General features: G+C 58.7%; 1 protein-coding gene across 3 annotated transcripts in view; it reads right to left on the bottom strand.

Annotated features, from left to right (window-relative positions):
- Window positions 1-239: 239 nt before the first annotated feature.
- Window positions 240-21988, bottom strand: part of NFATC1 (nuclear factor of activated T cells 1) — a 92528-nt gene continuing 70779 nt past the window's right edge. For all 3 annotated transcript variants that reach the window (XM_046025246.1, XM_046025249.1, XM_046025248.1), the window contains one exon: window positions 240-944. In XM_046025246.1, coding sequence (XP_045881202.1) covers window positions 901-944 — 44 coding nt within the window. In that variant the 3' untranslated portion in view covers window positions 240-900. The remainder of the gene's footprint in view (window positions 945-21988) is intronic.

Genomic DNA, 21988 nt, shown 5'->3' with positions numbered 1-21988 from the left:
ACCGCGGAAGGAACACGTTACAGTCCTCCCGGGCGCTCGGTCCAGTCGCTTTGCACCGGCCGTTCGGGCACATCTGGGCACCGAGAACGCACCTCTCCCGGCTTCCTGACGAGCTCGGCCCGCCGCGCCCCGCAGGGCAGTGCCGACCCGGCGGACGGGAGATGGGCCCCGGCGACAGGGCCGGAGAGCCGGGTTTTGTCTTAGATGCATGTTCCAGCACGGACACGGGGTGCGGCCAACGCGGCAGCCCCCTCTGTCACTCTGCATTTGTGCGTAGATGCACGCCGCGGGCCGGACACACGCGCGAACGCCACGTCTGCCCTGGGCGCCCAGACCTCCTTCGTCCCGCGTGTCCTGTGCTCTCAGCCTACCTGCACCACGTCCAAAGCCAGATTAAAACAAAACCGCAGCGCGCCACACCGCACAGTCCTAGTTTCCGCAACACGGGAGGGGGCAGGGGGCGCGGAAGAGGACGACGGAAACGATCCGGGGACGCTGAGTAAGGCAGCGGCTCGCGCGCCGCAGCCCCAGGGAAGCCTTGGAAGCGGGACGGGGCGCTCCCGGCCCACACGGAAGAGAGCCGCGCGGCCTCGTGTCTTCAAGCTTCGCTCCCACACACGCCCTCCTGGCGGCAGACCCCACGCTCCGCCCCGGGGCCCCGCAGCGTCGGGTCTGGTCACTAAGGCACTTCCGGCACCGAAGCCCGGGGCCTGCCCCTCCGGACCGTCCTCCCGGGCACACAACTACGCGTCACGCGAGGGAAATCTTGGGTTAGTGGGAGCTGGGCCGGCGCCGGGGGTGCGTTGGGTGTCCCCGGAAGTCCTGGTGTGGGAGCGGGACCGTCGGCGGCCGAGCGGGCTCCAAGCAGCTTGCGCGTGAGCTCCGTGCGGCCAGAGACGATCAGATGTTGGTGCTGGAGAGATCGTTCCGTATTATTTCATTTACTGCAAGAAAACACAAGAGAGCGACCGTTAGGGAAACACCGATCGGCCCAGAACTGTTTGTAAGAACCAGAAATTCCATCAGCCACGCCTTCAGCCCGTGAGGAGGAGCCTTCGCCCCGAGGGACGGGACTGCTTCCCGCGCCCCACCGTGGGCCCAGGGTGTCTTGAGCCGGTGCCACGTGGCTGCCCGGGGCCCCTGCTCTGAGGCTGCCGGGGCTGGCGGTGGTCAAGTTGGAGACACACTGACGCCTGGATTGTGGGCCCTGGGAAAAGGCGCCCGGCGCTGGTCGGGGGACATGAGCACGTCTTTCCCCGGCGGGTGTCTCCATGGGCCCAGGAGAGTCCCTCTCTTTGGTCTCGTGGTCGGACAGGCCCCGTCCGAGAGGTGGACCCACCAGGAGGCGGCCGGGGCCTCCCTTTGTTCAGGGCTCTTCCTCCACTCCTGCTTCCTCACCCGAGCCCGCTATCTGCCTGTGGCTTTTGGCAGCAGGAGAGGAAATGAGCGAAGCGGGCACAGGCTGCCGAGAGCTGCACAACATCCCCCTCTCCACCCCCGGGTCGGCCCCCAGATAGGGCGCGCGTCCCCACGGCCCACTTTCCCAACAGAACTGGGAGGCGGGGGACACGTGCTCACGTCACGGAACCGCCCGGGCTTCCCTTTCCCGCCCAGATAAACTCCCCATGTCTCTGCAGGGCCCCGGCACGTCCCGGGCAGCTTCCTGCGGCGGCCGGCCGGCACACCTGTCGTCACCCACGCGACCCCCCGAGTGCCCTTCCAACACGCCCCGCTATTGTGAAGAAGAAACTAATAAACGTGGCCGGGGACTCAGGAACCGTGTCGCCGCTGCTGATAACGGAGGCCACTGGCACCAGCTTCACAGGCAGGAGCCCCAGGCCTGCCCGGGGGGAGGGGCGGTGAGTCACGGTGCGCAAACACCAGGCGCGCACAGTGGGCCGGTGGGCACCAGGCCAGCCGGCCCGCGGAGGACGCATCTGCCGGGGACACAGATGGGAGGCACGACCCCTGGTCACGCCGCCACACCTGCTCTGAGAACACCACTGACGCAGAAGCGGACGCACCGGGATGGGCTGGGGTCCCCTCCCAGCGCCGCTTACGAGCCAACAGCAAGGCCCAGCGCGCGGACCCGCTCTCAGGACAACGCCCGTCCCTGGAGGGTCCCGTGAGCAGCTCGTCAGCAGCGGCCGTTTTTCTGTGATCCTCTGGCAGCCCGCTGGAGACCCCGACCAGTGCCTGGTCACGGCCCATGGGGAGGCAGGGCACGGCAGGTCCCCTCCTGGGCACCGCGCCACGCACGTCTCCGCTGACCACGAGGCATGCCCTGCCACCTAACCTGGAGCGCACCCTTGGCCTCGGGCGCCATGCTCTGCCGGGGTCCCAGGGCACAGTGGGAAGGGGACAGGCCTGGGCCCACACTCCTTCCCACGTCACTGTTTGCACTCTAGTTTGCCCTCTGCAGAGGCGCTGCATCAAAGAACACGGTGACAAGGACAAAGAACAAATCTGAGCGTCCCTAGGACGCTGCCTCGCCGAGGAGAGGCTTCCCGGCAGAGCGGGCTGGACATCCTTACGACCGTATGCGGCGGGGACCACTGACGCGGCAGGGACAGTGGCCACCCCATGGAGCACACTGCTGTGGCTGGCGTGGCACGTGGCCCCTTCAAGTTGCTTCATGGTGACCCTTCTCATTTCCTCCTGAGCCCTCGCCAGGCCACGGGCACGGCAGGTCTTCCTAACCTCATTCAGATGCAGCAGGAGGTCCAAGGGCACATGTGGCCACTGGGGCCCTGGCCCGGCGGGCGGGGGGCTGGGGGAGGTGGCCCAGTCACCACCGGCACCCCTGGTCCAGGGCTGCAACACTCAGCCGTGACACCGAGGGACAAGGCCTCCAGCACAGTGGCAGCGTGGACAGGTCGCCACTGAGGGATGGGGCCTCCCAAGGACATGCACCAACACCAGGTCGCCGCGCTCGTTCCGCCAGCAAGGACGGTGGTTCTCAGACCAGAAATCCCATCCAGCAGGGCCGACACCGGGTGCTGAGAAAGTTCTCATGGGTGCTAACGTCAGGGAGAAGGGGGGCCCGAGGGCAATAATGACGGGAATCTGGGGGCAGTGAGAGGCAATCATGCTGCCCAAAGCCTGCAGTTTCTCAGGGTTACGGAGACCACAGGACAAATAACACGTGGTTGACAAGACAAAAGGGGAAGAGGCCTCAGAAGTGGGCTTCCCCTTACTGCCCACTGGGGCACCTGAGCCTGGCAGGGGGAGCCCACCGTGGGTGGGAACGGGGGAAGCGCTGAGCCATCTGGGGCCCTCCCGTGTGCCGGCGCCTGTCGGGCTCTCTGTGACCCCAGCCTGGCAACCCAGAGCATCTCGGCAGAGCCGGCGGCTGGGATCCGCCGTTCCTGAGGAGTCGCCAGGCCTGCCTGCCTCCAGCGGAGGTCATCGGACGGCCCTGTGGTCCAGGCCCGGCACCGAGATGGAGGGTCGGGACGGGTCCGACATCTTGGCAGCACAGCCAGGAACCAGCGCACGCGCGTACCCCATCAGACCTGCCCTCGGTCCCCTAGGACGGTGCGGGGCAGCTGGCAGAAGGGGCAGGTGGCCGGCATGACCCGCACAGCAGGACACACCCGACTGCACATACGACCGAGGACAGGACGGCCACGGAGCCACGCTCTCTGGGCAGACACAGCCCGCGCCGCGGCCCTGCAGGGAGAGCACCCAGGGCTCCTGTCCCCAGACAGACGGCGAGCAGGACGCGCTCATCAGGGCTCCGCCGCCCCGGCCTCGCCCTGCTCACGGCCTCCCACGTCCCTTCCATGAGGTCACGGTTCCAGGTCCCTGTGAGAGCGTGGCCGCCCCCGGGGGACCGTGCTGGTTATTTCGGGGGTGGCTTTCTCTGGGACAGTTTCCCACGGTGTCATCTCTACTGATACTTTCCATCTTCTTATTCAGCTTTTCCGACACTCAGGGTTTTTTCTTAGTCGAGTATTTTGAACTGCAGGTACCATGTGACCCTCGGAGCCCGTCAGAGACCTGAAAGAGGAACCTTCGCTTTGCCGAGCGTCAGCTGCGACAGGATGTGGTGAACTGTTGCACCGCAGTGTAAGCAACGAGAAAGGTTTTTCCCCCATATTCAAGTTTCCTCTAAAGTGCTCCCAAGGTGGAAACTACTGTTTTTTTCCTAAAACTTATGTGGCAATTTGAGTTTTGGTTTTCACCTGGGACCGGACGCAGGACACACAGACTCAGGCCTACGCTAGCTCTCTGCGCGTAGCTGGAATGGAGTGAAGAGAAAACTAGTCTTTCGTGGCATTTGAAAACTCAAACGTACGCGCACTGTGCCGCTCCGACCACGCAAACGGCTCGCGGCTATTTATAAAGAAGCAAATTAACTCATCAGGCTGAGGGTCCTTTTTTTAAAGCAAAATTTCGGTACTTTCACATAATGAGTTTCTTTCTCATCACCATTTTGAAAAAAATTGAGCTTAAAAGTTCAAGTCGGAGGCGCCTGGGTGGCTCAGTTCTTGGGTGTCTGCCTCCGGCTCGGGTCATGATCCAGGGTCCTGGGATCGAGCCCCGCATCAGGCTCCTGGCTCAGCAGGGAGCCTGCTTCCCCCTCTCCCGCTCCCCCTGCTTGTGTTCCCTCTCTCGCTGTCTCTCCCTCTCTGTCAAGTAAATAAATAAAATCTTTAAAAACGAAACAAAACTTCATGTCGTGGTGAAACGCCTCACTTCAACCTCCGGCTTCACTGCGGGGCTCTTGCCGGACACTCCCGAGACCGCGGACTCCGGGGATGGGGAGACCTGGATCTCGTTTTTAGACGTTTTGCTTCTAAGCCACGTTTCCCCATGTTTCTGAACTCCTGGTTCCCGAAAACAGCTACGGTTCTCAAATCAAAATTTCGGGGACGAGCCGCCTCCCCAGGGCCGAGCATGCTCGCGGCCCCGTGGGTCCTAGTCGTCATTGTCGTCAACAGTCCCACAAGGGAGGGAAGGCGGGCTTCATCATCGCGGGCGTTGTAAACAGAGGGTCCGCGGGAGGGCTGGGGAGGGGAGACACGGCCCTCGGGCTCACGGGGGAGGGGAGCTCCGCCCGCCCAGGGCCGGCCCCTGCACCCTCCAGCCCCCTCCCTTGCACTCTGTCCCTCTGCGTCCGGCCCTGGGCTGGCCTGTGGGGCCACTCGGCACACAGGACCTGGTGCGCCCGTCTTCAAAGCCACCACCCGCCCCGCCCCCGCCCGCACACCGACCACGGTGTTCTCCTCTGCTCCAGCTGAAACGACGATGATGTCAGTCATTGCTCCCGGACCAGCCGTTGCCTTAAACGTATGCGATTTCCAGACGGAGGAGAGACAGGCGAGCAGGGGACGCACGGGGTCCGTCCGGCCACCTGCGGTCCAGGGAAGCGCCTCTGCGCGTGACGACCAGGGGGTCCGGCCGTCCCTGTCCCACGTGGGGCCGACGGCAAAGCCAGGGGAGACCCACGGACATGCGACATGAGAACCTCCCTCAGAAGTCCGGGCAGCACAGCCCGGCCGTCCCGAGGCCACACACACGTGAGGGCTCCGAGAGGGCACCCGGCACTCAGGACGGGCAGACGCCCGCGGCTCAGAGTCCGCACTCCGGAGCTGACATCGAGGGCACCCGGGCCGCCTGCCGGGAGCTCTCAGCCTCGGAGGCCGCCTGCTTGTGGCCGTCGTGACGATGAGGGCACCCGACGTCGTCACCCGGCGTCCTCCGTCCGACTCCAAGGGGAGAAGCGACAGCCTGGACGTGCCCACAGGGCTCTGAATGACGGGGCGGAGGAGCGCGACCCTGTCACGGGGACGAGAAAGGACACGCGACACGAAGCGCGTCACTGAGGACGTCGCATGGTCAGCGTGAACACACACAGACCCTGGGAAGAGAAGCAGATCCTAGAAAGACGCAGAAATGACGACGCGAAGACCCGGCCGGACGTCCCAGTCTGCAGAGGGGGCCTGGCCGTGAGCCGACCCGCGTCAGAGCCGACCATCCTGACGATCCCGCGGCCTTCTGACTCTCCCCAACCTCAGTTCCCCCACGTTCACACCACGTCACTGACACGACCGATCGGATCCATGAACAACGGAGGCCCGTGACCTTCCTCTAGAAAACGGATGGGAGCCGTGCGCCGCCGGGACCTGTGCTGTTGGGGGGCGGGCTTGGCTGGGGGGCTGCAGGGCGGAGACCCGGGTCCTGCCCTCACCCGCCCCGGCACCAGGCTGCAGCCTGAGGGTGTCCATCGTGCGAAGGACCAGCCACCATCCCTTTCTGCTCCCCGAGTCGGGGAGTCTTCCGTCATCTCGAAGGGAGGAACGCACCCTCCTGCCTGCAGTTCTGGGCGCCGAGCGCTATCCACGGCAGGAACCTCACAGCGGCCTCCCCGGCGGCCTGGGAGCTGGATACCGTTACTGTTCCTCATTTGAAGTCAGGCCCGGAGAAGGCAGGAGGCAGGTCTGTCACGGAGCGCCGGCGGCGCAGCTGGCCTCCCCCCCGAGCGCAGCAGCCCCGGGTGCCGCCCAGGGCACAGCAGCGGGAACAGGGGCCTGGGGCCATGCAGGGGCTCTGTCTCTGTCCCTTGGCGGGAACCCGCCCGAGCCGTGGAGCCCACAGGCGGGCTTTGGGGAGGGAAGGCACGGGAGGGGCAGGTTCTGACTGTCCACACTGATGCCGATCCTGCGTTCTTAGGAGCCGGGTCCCGGCCTGGGCGTGAGCAGTCTAGTTCAGCAACGTTACCCCCGCCGCGCTGTGCCGTCCTTGCTGAAGAAGTTTACTTAGGACGGGCAAGGACCCTATGTTGCTGACAACGTGCTGATTTTTTAAAAAAACACAGTGACACTGCAGGTGCGTGTCAGCCCGGCCACGTAGCCCAGTTCCGAAGCGCCGCCTCCTTTCCGACGGGTCGGCTCTCGTGAGGGGACCCCGGCCTGCGGATCGTCAAAGATCAACAACAGCCCCTCTGCTCCTTGGCCCGCTGCCAGCTGCGCAGGGACGCCGTCAGCTTTTCCCCTCCATTTGTTCATTTCCTGGCTTGTGGGTCTTCTTACATTTCATAAAAATCTAGATTTGCTTGGTTTCTGACATCGTGTCCAAGGACCCATCAGTTGCGAGTAACACCCAGGGCTCACCACAGCTGGTTACCACGTCACCTTTTCACAAAGAGAACCACTTTCCAGAAGCCGCCTTTGTCCTTTAAACAAAAGCAACGTGGGTGACAAAGAGGCTGGAATGATCCACGGGGACTGCGTTCCCGGGCAGGTTCCTGTAGCCACATCTGCGCTGTGTCCTGCCCGGGAGCCCCTCGGCGCTCACGGTCCCACGAAGCACCGCGTGTAAAGACATACAGCAGAGTTACTGCTTGCTCCGTGTTCCTGTGAGGGACAGGAACACCCATGCTCCTCACACAGAACGAACCATCGGAAACCTTTTTATTTTTAAGGGAACGCCAAAATAGCTCCGTGAAGAGCAGAACAAAACAGGAAGGCCATTCTTTCCCATTCCTATAACTAAAAGATAATTTTAAAAAAGCATTTCTAACTTTCCCAGAAAATACACCTTTAGCTGAAGTTAGCGTTGTAACCCGACAGCATAACCGTTCAGGCGGACGTCGTCAAACCAGAAATACCCGCGGCCAGGTCGTGTCTGTCGTGCTCACCCCTTACAACGGGCAGGGATCCAGGCCAGGGAGGGGTACGGACCATCTCGCTGGGACGCCGCGTGCAGGGGTGAAGCTGTGGGCTTCCCGGGGCGCACAGTTCCCGCCGACCCGGGTGCGGGGGTTCACGTGTTGGAGCGGTTTCCTGGGTCACGTAAAGCACCTGGCGCAGAGGGACGTGGGAGAACACCACGATTAAAGCCGCGATTGGGAAACTAGGAAGCGAAGCGGAGAAAACGTGCTTTTGTGCCCCTGGAGCAGGTGTGGCTCTGGGCAGCGACGCCCGGGCTGTGGGCACCTGGGGAAACCGAGGCAGTGTCCCGGGTGGGGTTTGATTTTTTGGAAGAGGCAAGCGTCTCGCGAAGTCTGCTGTCTGCACGCCCCCGTTCGCAGGCCGGCGCCGTATCCACGGCCCGGCAGGGACGGCGGGCTGGGCGTCCACGTGGCCCCCGGGAGACAGCAGGCCTGTCGCGACCACGGAAACTCGGAAAATGCAGAGCTGCGACATCGCTGAAGCCCCTGCTTTCCTGTTCTGACTTTTTCAAAGACGCTTTGTGAGGCGGCGGAGAATGAGGCCGTCTCTCACGTTCCATTAAGAAGTGAGTTCGCTACCTCGGGTGTCCGGGACCCACTTCAGCCTGACTTATTTTTATCTTTTTCATCATAATAAGCCACTGCCACGGGGCCTGCTATTTTTGGAAGCAGGGAATGGGACGGGGGAGTCTGAATGACAACAAGTCACGGTTTAAATAAAACATGACCCTCCCCAGCGCGTGTGGGGCTGATGGCACGATTGTCACGCGGGACCTCAGCCGTTAAAACAGAATAATTGTCCTGCCTTCGGTGCCTGATGCCTTATTTAGCCTGAATCCTCCAAATAGTGCACAGGCCTGTGTGGAAACTCCAGCCTCCACGGGGACCGGCCAGCCACGTGACGGGGCCCCGCGGGCTGCCCTGCTCCCGCCGCACCGTGGCCGGCCTGGGCTCCTGCAGTACCTGGTCCACGTTTTCATCGACCCAAACTCATCTCACAGTCGCTAAACCACCAGCTTTCCTTGTGCTGCTAAAAAACACATCCCCCTCAACGAAGACATTTCTAGTCACACAGAATTAACAGAATTAAAAAAAAATAAAAGATGAAAAAATGTCCCTTAATTAAAAAGTAACAATGTCAGGTGGACAGAGGGAGGGACGGGTAAGTGGCCGTGCGGGCCAGCCAGGCTGTGGCCTCCAGTCACTCTGTCCGGGGGCACGAGTCGGGGCCTCGAGGTAAGAGGGGCAGACGGCGCGGGTCCTTCCCCTCCATGGGCAGCGGAGGACACGGCCACGCTCCTGGGCTGGCGGCGGGAAGGGCCACGATCTGTCAGCTCAGCCTGCCCGTCCACTGGGCACAGGCCAGGTGCCCACGACCCCGGCAGCTGCCCGGTTTGCCCAGAAGAAGCTGCTCATTATGGAGGCAAAGGAGAGGCTCGAGCTGCCTGTTCTTGGCTTCAGGGGAAGTGAAACCTTCTGATGGGTTCACGTGAGTTTGAAGTAAATCCTCACCTCACCAGAGAACCACTAGGTATTTTCTTAGGTGTGACTGTCACACCGAGATCACAAAAGAAAGTGGCCACTTAACAAGGCATCTGTACCGAGGGACGGCGGGACTCAGATGCGGGGTTGAGGACCTGGTCCCTCACCATCTCAGCAACAGCCAGCACGCGGGCGGCTGAGGGGACAGCGCCCCGTCTCACCCGCCCTGACTGTGGATCTTGGCGAGGGCACATGGGAACTGCCCGTACTGTTTACTACGCTCTTGTGGGCATCCGACTTGCCGTCATGAAAAACTGACACCACCTTCAGAGAGAAGCTGGAGCCCAGGAGGAGCCCAGGAGGAGCTGGTGACAGCCGGTCAGCCTCGGCCTCCGGCCTGCGTTCCGGCAGCTGCTAGGAGGCCGAGCCCATCCCACGGCAAGGCAAACACCACCCCCCGCTGTCCAGCTGTGCACCTGTGCCCAGAGTCCAGCCGGGATGCTGCTGCCCAGGGCACCTGCGCCCCACTCCTGGCTCTGCTGGCCACTGCAGAAAAGGCCAGTGGGTACCTCGCCCGTGGCTCCCGGGGCTCCTCAACACGGCCTCTGCTCTCCGTCCCCAGGAGACGGAGCCCACCCTGAGGGTAGAAACTGCACCCACAAGCACTGAGAAAACTGACCGACAGCAGAAGCTGCTTCTTTATTCTGGAAAGATCCGAACAGAAAGACCACAGGAGGCGAGTGACTCCTGGAAACTCCCAGTTCGGGAGCCACAGGGCCGAGGAGGGGCAGAAACGCCGGCCGGGGAGGCGGGTCTCCTGATTTCTAGGACGCACGGACCCGGGGATGGAAAAGCACCCAAGATTGAATTTTTGTGTCGATTATCCAATTACTAATCTTTCCAGAAGCTATTGCAACGCCACACGTAATGAGTAATTCATCACAGAACGCGAGATGCCACAGAAGCTGCACGCCCTGCAGAAGGCCATTAAGTTTCTTGTAATTTCCCATTGCTGGAGCCTTCGCTAGTCCTAATCAAATCAGCAGGACCAGCACGAACGCGTCTAATTGACTTTATGTCATAAGCACACGCCCCTGGTGATCACCAAAATGGGCGGCCTGGCCGGATCACCACGGTCCCAAAGACCGCGTCCCAGCCCGAGGTGGAGCGGCCATTTCCAACGGTACCTGAAAGGACAGGTGTGAGCGGGTCCCCGAGCGTGGGAGGGGAGCACGCGGTTGGACCCGTGACCATGGGGGCGGGGCAGGGCTGCCGTCTGGGGCAGATCCGAGCGCTCCCACCGGCGGACGGAGCCCACGCCTGCCCACGGCCCCGTCCTCCGGAGCCCGCCCACCATGCGAGGTGGCGTTTCCCACAAGGAGTGGAGACTTGCCAGTGGGGACCCGGGACGGATCGCCATTGAAACTCAGCTCCTGTCCTTCTCCTCCAAGAAGTCCTCCCTGAAACACAGCCTGGGCCCTCAGACTCCGGGCGTGCGCCGTCCTTCACGGGGCAGCCGGCCGCTGCCCACGGGAGCACGGCCCTATCGGTTCAAGCATCACTCACACTGTCGCGCCTTGAGCTGGTCCACCGGCTCTGCCCGCTGCCCTCGGGGCTCTCCAGCGGCCAGAGAATGGACGCATGCGCGGGTGCTGGGGCCCTGTGACGCCGGGACACAGTGGGGAGTCTGCAAATACTGACCGCTACGGTCTCCCGAGAGCCGCGTCGACCCTCCGCAGGGGCTTGCAAGGGACTGAGCACGAGGAGGACAGAGCCGAGGCCACGGCTCACCACGCCGGCGGGGCGGCCTCCTGCCTGTGGGCTTTCTCCCACTCCGTGGGGCCACGGACCATCCGTGTGGAAAACCTCGCATCAACTCTCTGTTCCACTAACTCTGGAAAGGTTTAAAACGTGTCCTCCAGGGGCGCTGGGGCGGCTGCGTCTCCTGAGCAGTGACTCTTGGTTTCGGCTCCAGCCGTGATCTCGGGGTCGAGGGACGGAGCCCGCGTTGGCTCTGCGGTCAGCGGGGAGCGGACAGTCTCTCCCTCCAACCCTCCCCTGACCCGCCTGCACGCTCTTTCTCAAATAAAGTCACAAATACGAATAAAGACGACGTCCTCACAAGAAGGCGGAATGTGGGGAACGAGCGGCTGACGTGCGTTTGTTCACAGCAGGCGGCAACTCACGCCGGACGGGGGCTGCAGACCCTCAGCGAAGCCACGTCCGACTGTGCCGAGCTCCTCCCTGCACGGAGGTGAGGCTGCGGCCATGTCCCTGGCACAGAGCGCGCCCGACCGCCGCCCACGACAGGAACGGGGGTCCCCAAGCACCGTCCAGGGTTGGGCCCAAGGCCAGCCCGGCACCACACTGCCAGGCCGTACGCCGTCCCCACAAGCTGCCGGAGGCCTGGAGACCCCCAGTGCACGCCGCACAATGAGGCGACCATCGAAAGGGGACCCGAGATGCTTGAAGAATCCCCAAGAGTGTAAAGATGCTCCCGATACCCAGGGTCGCCGTCGGCAGGGATGAGCGCGTGTTTCCAAACCCACAGCCTGGCTCCACGAGGCCGGGGACACGGAGGGCCTGGGAAGAAGCCACCAGAGGGTCGCACCCTTTCAAGCTCTCCTCACCTTCCCGTCATTGAACAAACGTGCTGGGTGCCCCTGCTGAGTGAGGCTCCCACCCCAAGGTCCTGGCTCCTCCCAGGGCAGAGGGGCTCTTCCCAGCTCTGGGAGCCGCCGCCGTGCCTGGCCTCCCTCCGGGGCTCCCCAACAGCAGGCTGGGACGGCCGCTTACGGTGGGCGCCGGAGCTCCCTGAGCCCGCTGCCCTCCTGGCCTTGAAAACGCAGAAACAGGAAGCAGAGCAGAGGAGGAAGCGGCGGCCAGGGAAGGGCTGGGTCCGGTAAAAGCCTCGCTCAAAAGCCCAGGTCAGAGCTCTCCCCCAGGGAGCCCAGCACACCTCCGGAGAAACGCCCGTCAAAGTCATCCATCACCCAGTTTCCCTGCCCGCTGCGCTATCAGGACAGGAAGCTGCACGCGGGCCGGAAAGCCGGCGCTCGTCCCGTGGAAACCACCGTTTCCATCTCCGTGGGGAACAGAACATCAACACCGCGGTTAACGGTGATGAGAGATAAGGACCAGCGAGCGCAGGGGGGGCGCGGACACCCTTGCTGGCATTCGGACAAGTTCGGAAGGACGGTCCGATGTGCGTTTTCCATTCTCTGCATCCAGAGAAACACCCAATGAGCAGACAGGCCTGGATGCCGCGTTCGAGCTCTTTTCTGACATCAGAGCGCGCACAGCCCCGCGGGCACGCCGGCCTGCACTTGCTCTCCCGAGTGCGGCCACAGACCTTCCCGCTGGAGCCAGAGGAAGCCCGTGGTGACGGGTGGGCCAGGCCCCCGCGCCCCCCTCTCCACCAGCCTCTCTCTGTCCAGCCATCTGCCAAGAGGAAATGACTCTGCTGCGCTGGGAGTCCGGGGATCCCAGAAAACAATCTCAAATCCACAAAAGTGACTGCAGCTCGCTTCTACCGCGCCGCTCAGCCCCATTCTGATTTTCACTACGATGTCAACAAGAGTTTGATTTGTGTTAAGGTTTAGGTCCTTAACTCTGAGTGATACACAGTAACGTACAGCTTGCTGGCAACAGCTCCCGTGGAAAGAAATGGAAAGTGCATATAAAGGCAATTCTAAGTTTGACACTGTGAGGACGGGGAGCGATGCCAAAAGCAGTAGCCCGCGTGGCTTCCCCCCAGGGCATGGCAGCCAGGCGGTGGGCCAGGGGCACACTCCCTGTCACCAGCCTGGTCCGGGGACAGCAAGTGAGAGGAAATGTCCTAACATGCAATTTCTCAAGCAAAATGCTCTTGGATGTCAGCCAGGTCTCACGTGGCACCACGGTCTCATCTGGGGTCTCTTCTGGGAAGCAGGTCCTGCCCAGTGCCCCGAGCAGGGCCGCTGGGGAAGAAGGGCGCTGCCCCACCCGAGGGCGCTGCTCCACCCCTGAGGTCGTGCCTCTCAGCTGCCCAGAGGGTGTGGATGCGGACGCTGGGCCAAGACGCTCCCTGGGGTCCAGCCTCGCCATCGCTGGGCTGGAGCCCCATTAGAACCGTCTGCACAGACACACGGGACCGCACGCCGGCAAACTAGCTGTTTTATGGGCACAGAAGACACAGGGCGGACCAGGCCATCCCCCAGGACTGACTTCGGAAACCCCGCCTGTGGGCCCCACCTCAGCTCTGGGCCCCGCTGCCTGCTCTGCGTGACCAGACGAGGCTCCAAGGGCTGGAGGAGCTCGCCCACGCCTGGGGCACCTGCCTCTTCCTCCTGCTGCGGGCTCGGGCTGGAGCCAGACCTCGGGTGAGCCACAGGCCAGTTTCTGGATGTTGCCGAGGCCCTGAGCTGCCGCGTCCTCCAGGCCCACTTCCTGCCCTATCTGCAGTGAAGCAGCTGTGGCGCCTGATAGGGCCAGTCCTGGGGAAGCCTGCACCCTTGGGTGGGGGAGGATGGCCAGGCTGATAAGGCCACCCCAGGCCCCCGGGCCTGATGACCGCATCCTGCGCTGTCCGCCTGCTTCGGGACAAAAGAGCCGGCCGCGGGCTCCGGGAGCGATAGCGCTGGGAGGGAGAGGTCTGGCCGACTGGCCTATTGTGCAGAGTGCCAGGCTCTGATTAGCGGGTCCCCTGGGCCCGATAAGGGCGGACGCGTCAGAGGGGAATAGACCCGCTTTGTTTTTCACTGTGTGCCGGCGTCCACGCTGTCATCCGGGAGGAAGGGCCCTGCTTTAAAATTCAAGCTGAAAATCAAGGCAAAGGGACTCACAGCTCCAAGCGCCCGACCGAGAACCCGCGTTGCTCGTGGCCGGAAAACATGGCTCCCACCACGTGGCCAGAGGAGGAGGAGCTCGCGCTACACTGTCCGTGTCTCCCACGCAGTCCTTAACTCAGACACAGGAGACAACGCAGAAGCACACGTATTTCGTTCCCTCAGAGCAAGTCTGCCGTGGGCACCGTGTCCGTGCCACGAAAAAAAGGACTTTCCTCCTCATGCTGCTTGGAGAAGGGGCCCGGGGCTGTACACGTGGCACAGGGGACATCTGGCAGAACACGCATGAGCCTTGCACCCGAGCAGCGGGGTCTCTCCTCCCGCGCCGAGTGGTTAGTCCTGAACGCTTGCGAAGGGAGGCCCCTCGAGCTACAGCAAAGACGCAGACGCCCCCCTCCCAGGGGACAGTCCACGCCAGGGCACTGCTGCCCCCTGAGGTCGGGTTCTCAGGACGCTTTCACGTGGACGGAGCTATGGAGGATGAGCAGCTCGTGTCTGGCTACTTGGACTCCGCCTCGGTTTCCGAGGTCCGTCCCCAGCGTGGCGTGGTCAGCACCCCAATCCTCCTTCTGGCGGAGGGACGTGCCCTCGTGTGCCTGTGACGCCTCTCCTGTCTGTGTGCGGACGTGGGTGTGGTTCTTCTGGGCCGACACCTAAGAGTGGAACGGACGGGTCACGCGACGACGTCACGGCCCTCCGGAGACACCACCACGTGGCCATGGCACCCGAAGTGTCCACTGGTGATGGCAGGGCTCCCGTCCCCCCCACCTTCCCGCAAGAGTGCTCCCGTCCCTTCCGCCGCCTGTGGCCGCTCGGACGGGTGGGGGCGGAGGTCTGCCCTGCCGTCACGCCTGCTCTCCCCGATGACTGATGCTGCGGAGTCTGCTTCGGTGTGTTCATGAACATTCCCACATCCTCTTTGGAGAAATGTTTGCTTGCATCTTCAAGCCCGGTTTCTGACCAGGTTGTCTTCTTAGCATTGACATACAAGTTTTTGGTATGTTCTGGATATAAGCCCTTTATCAGACCTGTACTTTGAAAATATATTCTTTTGGTTCATATATTCTTTTGTTCATCTTCTCCCTATTGTAACAGTTCTTTCAAAGCAGGAAAAATGTGAATTTTGATGGGGTCTCGTTTGCCAGTGTTTTGATAATGGACTATGTTTTTGGTATCATATCTAAAACATCTTTGCCTGCTCTAAGGCCTGGAAGATGTTTCTCACATGCTGCCCACTGCACGTTTCACTGTTTTGTGAGAGTTCATTCTGCGCGCGGACACCCGGTTGTTATGTCCTCCTTTGTTATAAAGATCTTCTTTGCCCTGGTTAAACGGCTCAGCATTTTTGTTAAGAATCAATTTATCATAAATATAAGGATTTCTGAACTCCGGATTCTGTCCATCGATCTAGATGTCTTCTGCTAGTATGGCACTGTCTGGATTGTTGCAGATTTATACTAAGTCTTGAATTGGGAACTATGTCTTCCTGCTTTGTTCGTTGTTTGTTCTGGCTACTCTGGGAACCTCTGAAATTCCATATGAATTTTAGGATCATTTTATCATTTGTCATGTTCCTGAAAAAAACAAACCCAAAAAACCTGCTTGAATTTTGACAGCAATGGCAGCGATTCTACTCATTAATAGGGTTTGCAGCGATGCTACTCATTAATTCCATTAATTCCATCGTGATCAGAATCAGTTCTTTAAAACTTATTCAGGCTTGTTTCATGACCTACTAGAAAGTCTGTCCTGGAGAATGTCCCACAAGCACCGCATTCTGTGGAGTGTTTCATACATGGCTTCCAGGTCCGTCCAGCTGCCTGTGGTGCTGTTCAACTGTTATATTCTTGTTGGCTTGGCGTCTAGTTGTATTACTGACTGTTCTGTCCGTTACTGACAGTTTGTAGCGAGATCTCCAGATACAATTTTTTTAACTGTCTTTCAGTTTATCCCTTCAAATCTGGATATTTTTGTTTCACATATTACATGGTTCTATCTTTTTAGGTGCAAAAATATTTACAATTATTATGTCTGCCTGCTCAATTTACATTTTAGTCATTATAAAGTATCCCTTTTTGTCTCCAGCAACACTTTCTTTGATCTTAAATTGATTTTGTCTAATATTAGTACAGACACTCCAGATCTCTTTTGTTCACTCTTCACCTTGTACAATTACCCATCCTTTTAATTTCAACTATTTGTGTCTTTAAACGTAAAGTAAGTCTTCTGGAGACAGTTATAGATGGATCTTAATTTGTTTGTTTTTTCCCCTAATCCAGTCTGACAACCGTCACCTTTTTTTTATTGGAGTGTTTGGTTCATTTATATTTAATGTAATTTTGTTGTAGGATTTACATTTGCCATTTTGTTGTTTGTTTTCCGTGTCTTATGGGGTTTTGTTTGTTGTTTTGTTGTTTCTATCATCTTTATTGCCTTCTTCTGTGTTAAACAGAAGTTCTAACATATCACTGAAATATGGGTTTGGTAGGTTGGTTGGTTTGTTTGCTTTACTCTGTATATTTTTAAGTTAGTTTCTTTATGGTTCCTCTAGAGATTATGATACACGTCTTAACTTAAAAATTCTATTTCAGCTAATTAATATTAACTGGTTTCTAATAACATATGGAAGTTGTTTTACTGCGGCTTCCTTCCCGACCCTTTCCTTTCTGCTGTTGCTACCACACCAATGATGTCTTGATATAAACCCATTAAACATTTTTGTCATTTTTGTCTCATGTATTTTCTTTTAAATGAGTTAGGAGGAAAAGGGAGTTTAAAAATATGTATTCGGTCTTTATCTACATAATTACTTTTTATCAATGCTTTTTATTTCTTTGTGTGGATCTGAGTTGCCAACAGCCAAGAGGGCTCCTTTTAATACTGCTTGTAAAAAAAAAAAATACTGCTTGTAGGTCAGGTCTGCTGGCAACAAAATTTCTTACCCAGCAATGGTTTTATTTCTCCTTCTTTTTAAAAGCTAGTTTTGCTAGATATGGGCTTCTTGATCACTGGGCTTTTTCTTTCAACAGTCTTTTTCTTTGCGGCCTCTGTGATTGCTAATGAGGTCAGCCGTTAATCCTACTGATGACTTGCTTTTCTCTTGCTGCTTTCAGGACTGTTTTTCCTTTACTTTCGACAGTATGGCTATAAAGTATTTAGATATGAATCTAAGGGTTTATTCTACTTGGAATTTGTTGACTTTTGGGGATGTGTACATGTTTTTTAAAAAACAAATTTGGGAAGATTTCAGCCAATATTTCTTCGGATAACTTTTCTACCCTCTCTCTCCCAATATGCCTGTGTGCGCACGTTGTATGGTGTCCCATATGCTCAGTTTTATTCTTTTTCCTTTCTATTCCTCAGACTGGATAAGCTATAGACATTTCAAGTTCGTTGATTCTTTTTCTCTGCCAACTCCAATCTGCTGTTCAGCCCCTATAACAGATTCTTCATCAGTTATTATATTTTGCAAGGCTAGAATGTCTATGTAGCCCTTTTAAAAACTTTTAATCTCATTATTGATATTCTCCATTAGTGAGACATTGCTGTCCCACTTTCCTTTACTTCTTTAAACACATTATCCTTCGGTTCTTTTAACGTATCTACAGCAGCTGATTTAAAGGCAGTCCTGCTAAGTCTTGCACCTCAGCCCTCACAGGGACATGTGGTCTGTGCCTTTGGGTTGTTTCTTCCTCTTCTGCAGGGATGTGTTTTCATCTTTCTTTGCATGTTTTGTAATTTTTTAGTTGAAAACTAGACAGTATAGAGGATACATATTGCAGCAACTTTGGAATTAGACGCCCCCCGGATTTGCTGTTATTGCCAGGCTGGGTTTTTTTCTTCCCTTGATGCTGGATGTTTGATGAGTGACTTTTCTGGACTCATTCTGTAGGGGGTCCTGTGTTCTCTGTGGTGTATGGCCACTAAGTCCTCTATTCCTCTTTTAAAAATCCTTGTTCTTATTTTTCTGTCTGGCTTCCCCAAGGTCATCCTCAGGGTCATCAGGGCTAACGGTCAGTCATCTATCTGTCAGGAGGTTTCTCTAAATGCCTTAAATCTCCATCTTCTGTCAATGAAACCTAACTGCATGCGAGCCACGCGTCAACCCTAGCTCCCACTTCTGTTTCTGATCTGATCTCCAGGCCGGCTGGAGGTGACGGGCCTGGCCCTTTCTTTACCCATGTCCTTCCTGAGCATGTGCACGTCCATGTGCAGCTTCCCAATTCCCAGGAATGTGCTGGGGCTTTTCCAACCCCCCTGCAGGCACTGAGTGTGGCTAGGCTCCCGTTTGCCCCAGCTGAGATCACAGCCTTGGCTGCTCCTGAAAGCATGAGTCCAGCCATCTGCTGTTTTGGTCATGGCCTGGGAAGACGACTTTTCCAGGGAGGTTCACCGTCAGTCAGATACTGTTTGCACGTTGGGCACGGTTTTTAACAGAGCCCCCAAAGAGGCCAGTCTCTCTTCACTGTCAGCGAAGCTGCTGGCTTTCTACAGCTGTGCTCCAGGGCTGGGTGCGGATGGGGGTGCCCCCCTCCCTGAGACCACTGCAGATCCCACTCTTCTTAGCAGGATCTACTTTTTCTTGAATTAATGCTTTTCAGTTGTTCTGTCTCTTTGGTGAATTTCCAGATTGTGAAATGATTGATTTGCTAGATCTCAGTATTTCTGTTGCTTTTCTCTGTGCTGACTCCCCGAGGTCCTCCCCCTCACACTCTAGAAGTCCTGCCTGTCTTCCTGTCCTTCTTGAGCCACCAGAAAGTGCCTCAGGTAATGACCAGGCATTCTCTGCCCAAGAAGAGAATACACGGCCGTCCTCTTCAGCTTGCAAGGCCATCTCATACTTGGAAGCCAGACTTTGAAGCAGGAATCTTTGCATATCACATGTCTAGAAGAGGAAGAAATCCTCAGTAATAGACCCGAACCCTGAGAGAGCAGAGAGACTGTTTAAGTCAGAGCCAGCAGATCCCCACGGTGCTCGTGGCCTGTCCCGTGTTCGGTGTGATTGTGAGCAGGTCAGCGAACACTTGTCTGCAAGCCCGTCTCCTCCGTCTGTGGGGTCCACATCGGCAGTTCGGGCCACGGGACTGTTCCAAGGTTGGAAACGTAAACTGACAAGATAGACGCAAAGTCACTCTGAAAAGCATCGGACGACGCCCGTCCGGTGCTGGGACTGGGACTCGGGGTTTCTGTCTGCCAACAGGACGTGTCACGCCAGACTGGGAACGGCTCTCTCAGCTCTGTCGGGAAGATAACTACTACGATTCCAAGTCCCCACGCTCTTCTCCGCCTGGACTTGGTCGGCATCTATGAAGCAGCGACCCGGTGCTCCTCAGGGCTCCACAGGTAAGAATACAGTTTTGTATCAGGGAGATCACTTGAACGTGTCGGGGCCGAGCTGGCTCTGTGCCCAAGCTCCAGGGCAGGAGAGCCAAGTGCCTGGCTTGAGTTACAGGGCCCCGGCTGCTCTTGTGAAAACACAGTTGTCTGACAGCTGTGGGCAGAGCCCTCCCCTGCCCTGGTCCCCACTTTCCCCAAGAGGTGTCTAGCTTGGACTGTCTGGCACCCACTGGACTTTCTGAATGCGGCCATTGTGTTTGCAAATACCGGGCCTTCTGGCTTCACGCTCCGGTGACGAGACACAGTGGTGGTGTTTGCTCACGGGCCTGCGGGCGTCGGGGAGGAGCACTCCTTCGCGAGTAAGAAAGCCCCGCGAGCATCAGAGAAGGAGAAGGTGCAGAACCCAGGCCAGCGTTGCACGACTTCGTCTTTGGGGAGACAGAGCCGTTCTCAGAACTGTTGGAAATGGGCTCACTTCTTCGCAGAAGAAACCAGCATTCCGGTCACAAAACGTCCACAAGCAGACACTCCAGGCTGCTCCAGGCGGCTCCAAGCTTGCCTGCGACCAGGACAGAAACACACGAGCACGCGTCCCCGGCGCACAGCCCCGTCCGCACACCAGGGCGGCCGCTCTCAAGCCCTCTGCGCTCCTGCCGCGGTGAGTGCCGTTTGGTCGTGAGCAGATCTGAGGGTGCCAGAGGTTTCAGGCTCTTCCGCGGGTCCCTCTCCAACGCCATCTCCTTGTCTCCAAGTAATACTCACGGGGAAGCAGGCTAACGCGTATGACGGGGTGGGCACCGCCGGCTGCCACCCGTGGAGACCAACGGGGCTCGCTGCCCCCCAGGACCCAGAAAACACCCGGGCCCACGACCAGAAACACAGAGCGGCCGGAAGCCCTTCCTGCGTACGGCTGCCATCCCCACGAGGCAAGACGGACAAGGGAGCCCAGAACAGACACTCAGCTCCGGAGTCCAGGGAGCAGAAGGGCCCCTCCTCCCGCGCGCCCTATGCCCGTAGGAAGGGACAGCAGGGGCTCCGACGTCACAGCCCCACAGCTTACGGGGCTGGGCGCTAGGGGCAGCACCAGCGTGTCTGTGCCCCACAGAGAGCCTGACCCACTGCACTTCGGGGGCCGCGGCTGCCTCCCCCCTTCCTTCCTCCAGGGCGGCCTCCTGAGCGCTGCCCTCCTGGCCGTGCCGAGGACGCGGGGCTCCCACAGGGTCTCCAGAGGAGCCGCTTGCAGAGCCCGCGGCCCCCGTGCCGCAGTGCTCCATCCCCAGGGGTGTGTGGTGGGATTTTCATGCTGGAGACCCGCACGTGGACACGCCAGTGCGTGCAGGACGGGCCCCGATGAAAACCCCGCGTGGCCGCGTCCGTCCGGCCATCTCGCAGCAGCCGCCGTCATAACATTAACGACTCCGCACGTCTGGTCACCGCAACGTAGACCCTTCCCATGTGAGGAACGGGGAAGGCTCCAGCCTTGGGCGCCAGGCCATGTCAGTAAAACTTTCCGTGAGGAGGGACCGTGCTCTCTGCCAGAGCAGCCTGGGCTCAGGGACGAGGGGGAGCAGAGCGGGGGACTCACGGCCCAGACTCCAGCAGACATGATCCCGGCCGCCTGGTCCACCCACTTGTCGCTCTAACGACACGGAGGCTTCCGGAAACCTGAGCGCTCCTGGCAGGGCCGGAAGTGCTGACCGTGGCGCAGGCGGCTGGGCCGGCGACCACGCGGCTAAAGCAGGGACGGACCACGCCCAGCCGCGAGCCCATCCTTGAGAAGCCCCACGGAGCTGTGACTCAGCGGCACAGCCGCCCCGCAGGGTCCCCTCGCACGAAGCCCAGGACAGCCCGTGGCTCCAGAGGGATGAAGAGCTCCTTCCCCGCAAATGCCGCATGCGAGACCATGCCCCGTGACACGTAATCGTGTGTGCACCCGTGAACGGCCCACATTTGCACATCCGCGACTAAAAGGACGGGCTATGGTGGCCGGGCAGCGTGCTCGGGCGCACACACGGGCCCCACAGAAATCTCGGCAGCGAATCGCTCACGTGCGGCTCTCACGGCTCAGTTCAAAAATCTGCATTTACAGGGGGCGCCTGGGTGGCTCAGTGGGTTAAGCCGCTGCCTTCGTCTCGGGTCATGATCTCAGGGTCCTGGGATCGAGTCCCGCGTCGCGCTCTCCGCTTAGCAGGGAGCCTGCTTCCTCCTCTCTCTCTGCCTGCCTCTCTGCCTAGTTGTGATCTCTCTCTGTCAAATAAATAAATAAAATCTTTTAAAAAAAAATCTGCATTTACAGTAACACGAGGCCCGTAAAGCGGCTCTTTTAAAAACGTACCCCCGTGGCCCTACCACAACTGAGAAGTCTGAGCTGAGAGCTTACGTCTCGTGAGTGTTGCTGGACCAAAGAAAAAACTACGACTCGTTTCTTTACGGACCAAATACTGCTGCAACGAAACCAGAGAGCAGACTCAACCGAGAAACACACAAACCCAGGAGAAAGCGGGATTCGTTTTCTGGGGCGTCGTGTTGTGCCCCGCTCTGAAGAGCAAGGAAGGTCCGGCAGGTGTGAACGCGGCTGCACACGACGGCCCGCACGCCCGCTCTCCTCCACCGCATGGAATACCCCATTCTCGCTTTTCTCATTCTAGGTTCCCGGAAAACAAAA

Source organism: Meles meles, chromosome 12 (genome assembly GCF_922984935.1).
Source record: "Meles meles chromosome 12, mMelMel3.1 paternal haplotype, whole genome shotgun sequence".
Taxonomy (NCBI): domain Eukaryota; kingdom Metazoa; phylum Chordata; class Mammalia; order Carnivora; family Mustelidae; genus Meles; species Meles meles.
The sequence above is the reverse complement of the archived record's forward strand: the minus strand, read 5'-3'. Positions and strand labels throughout refer to the sequence as shown.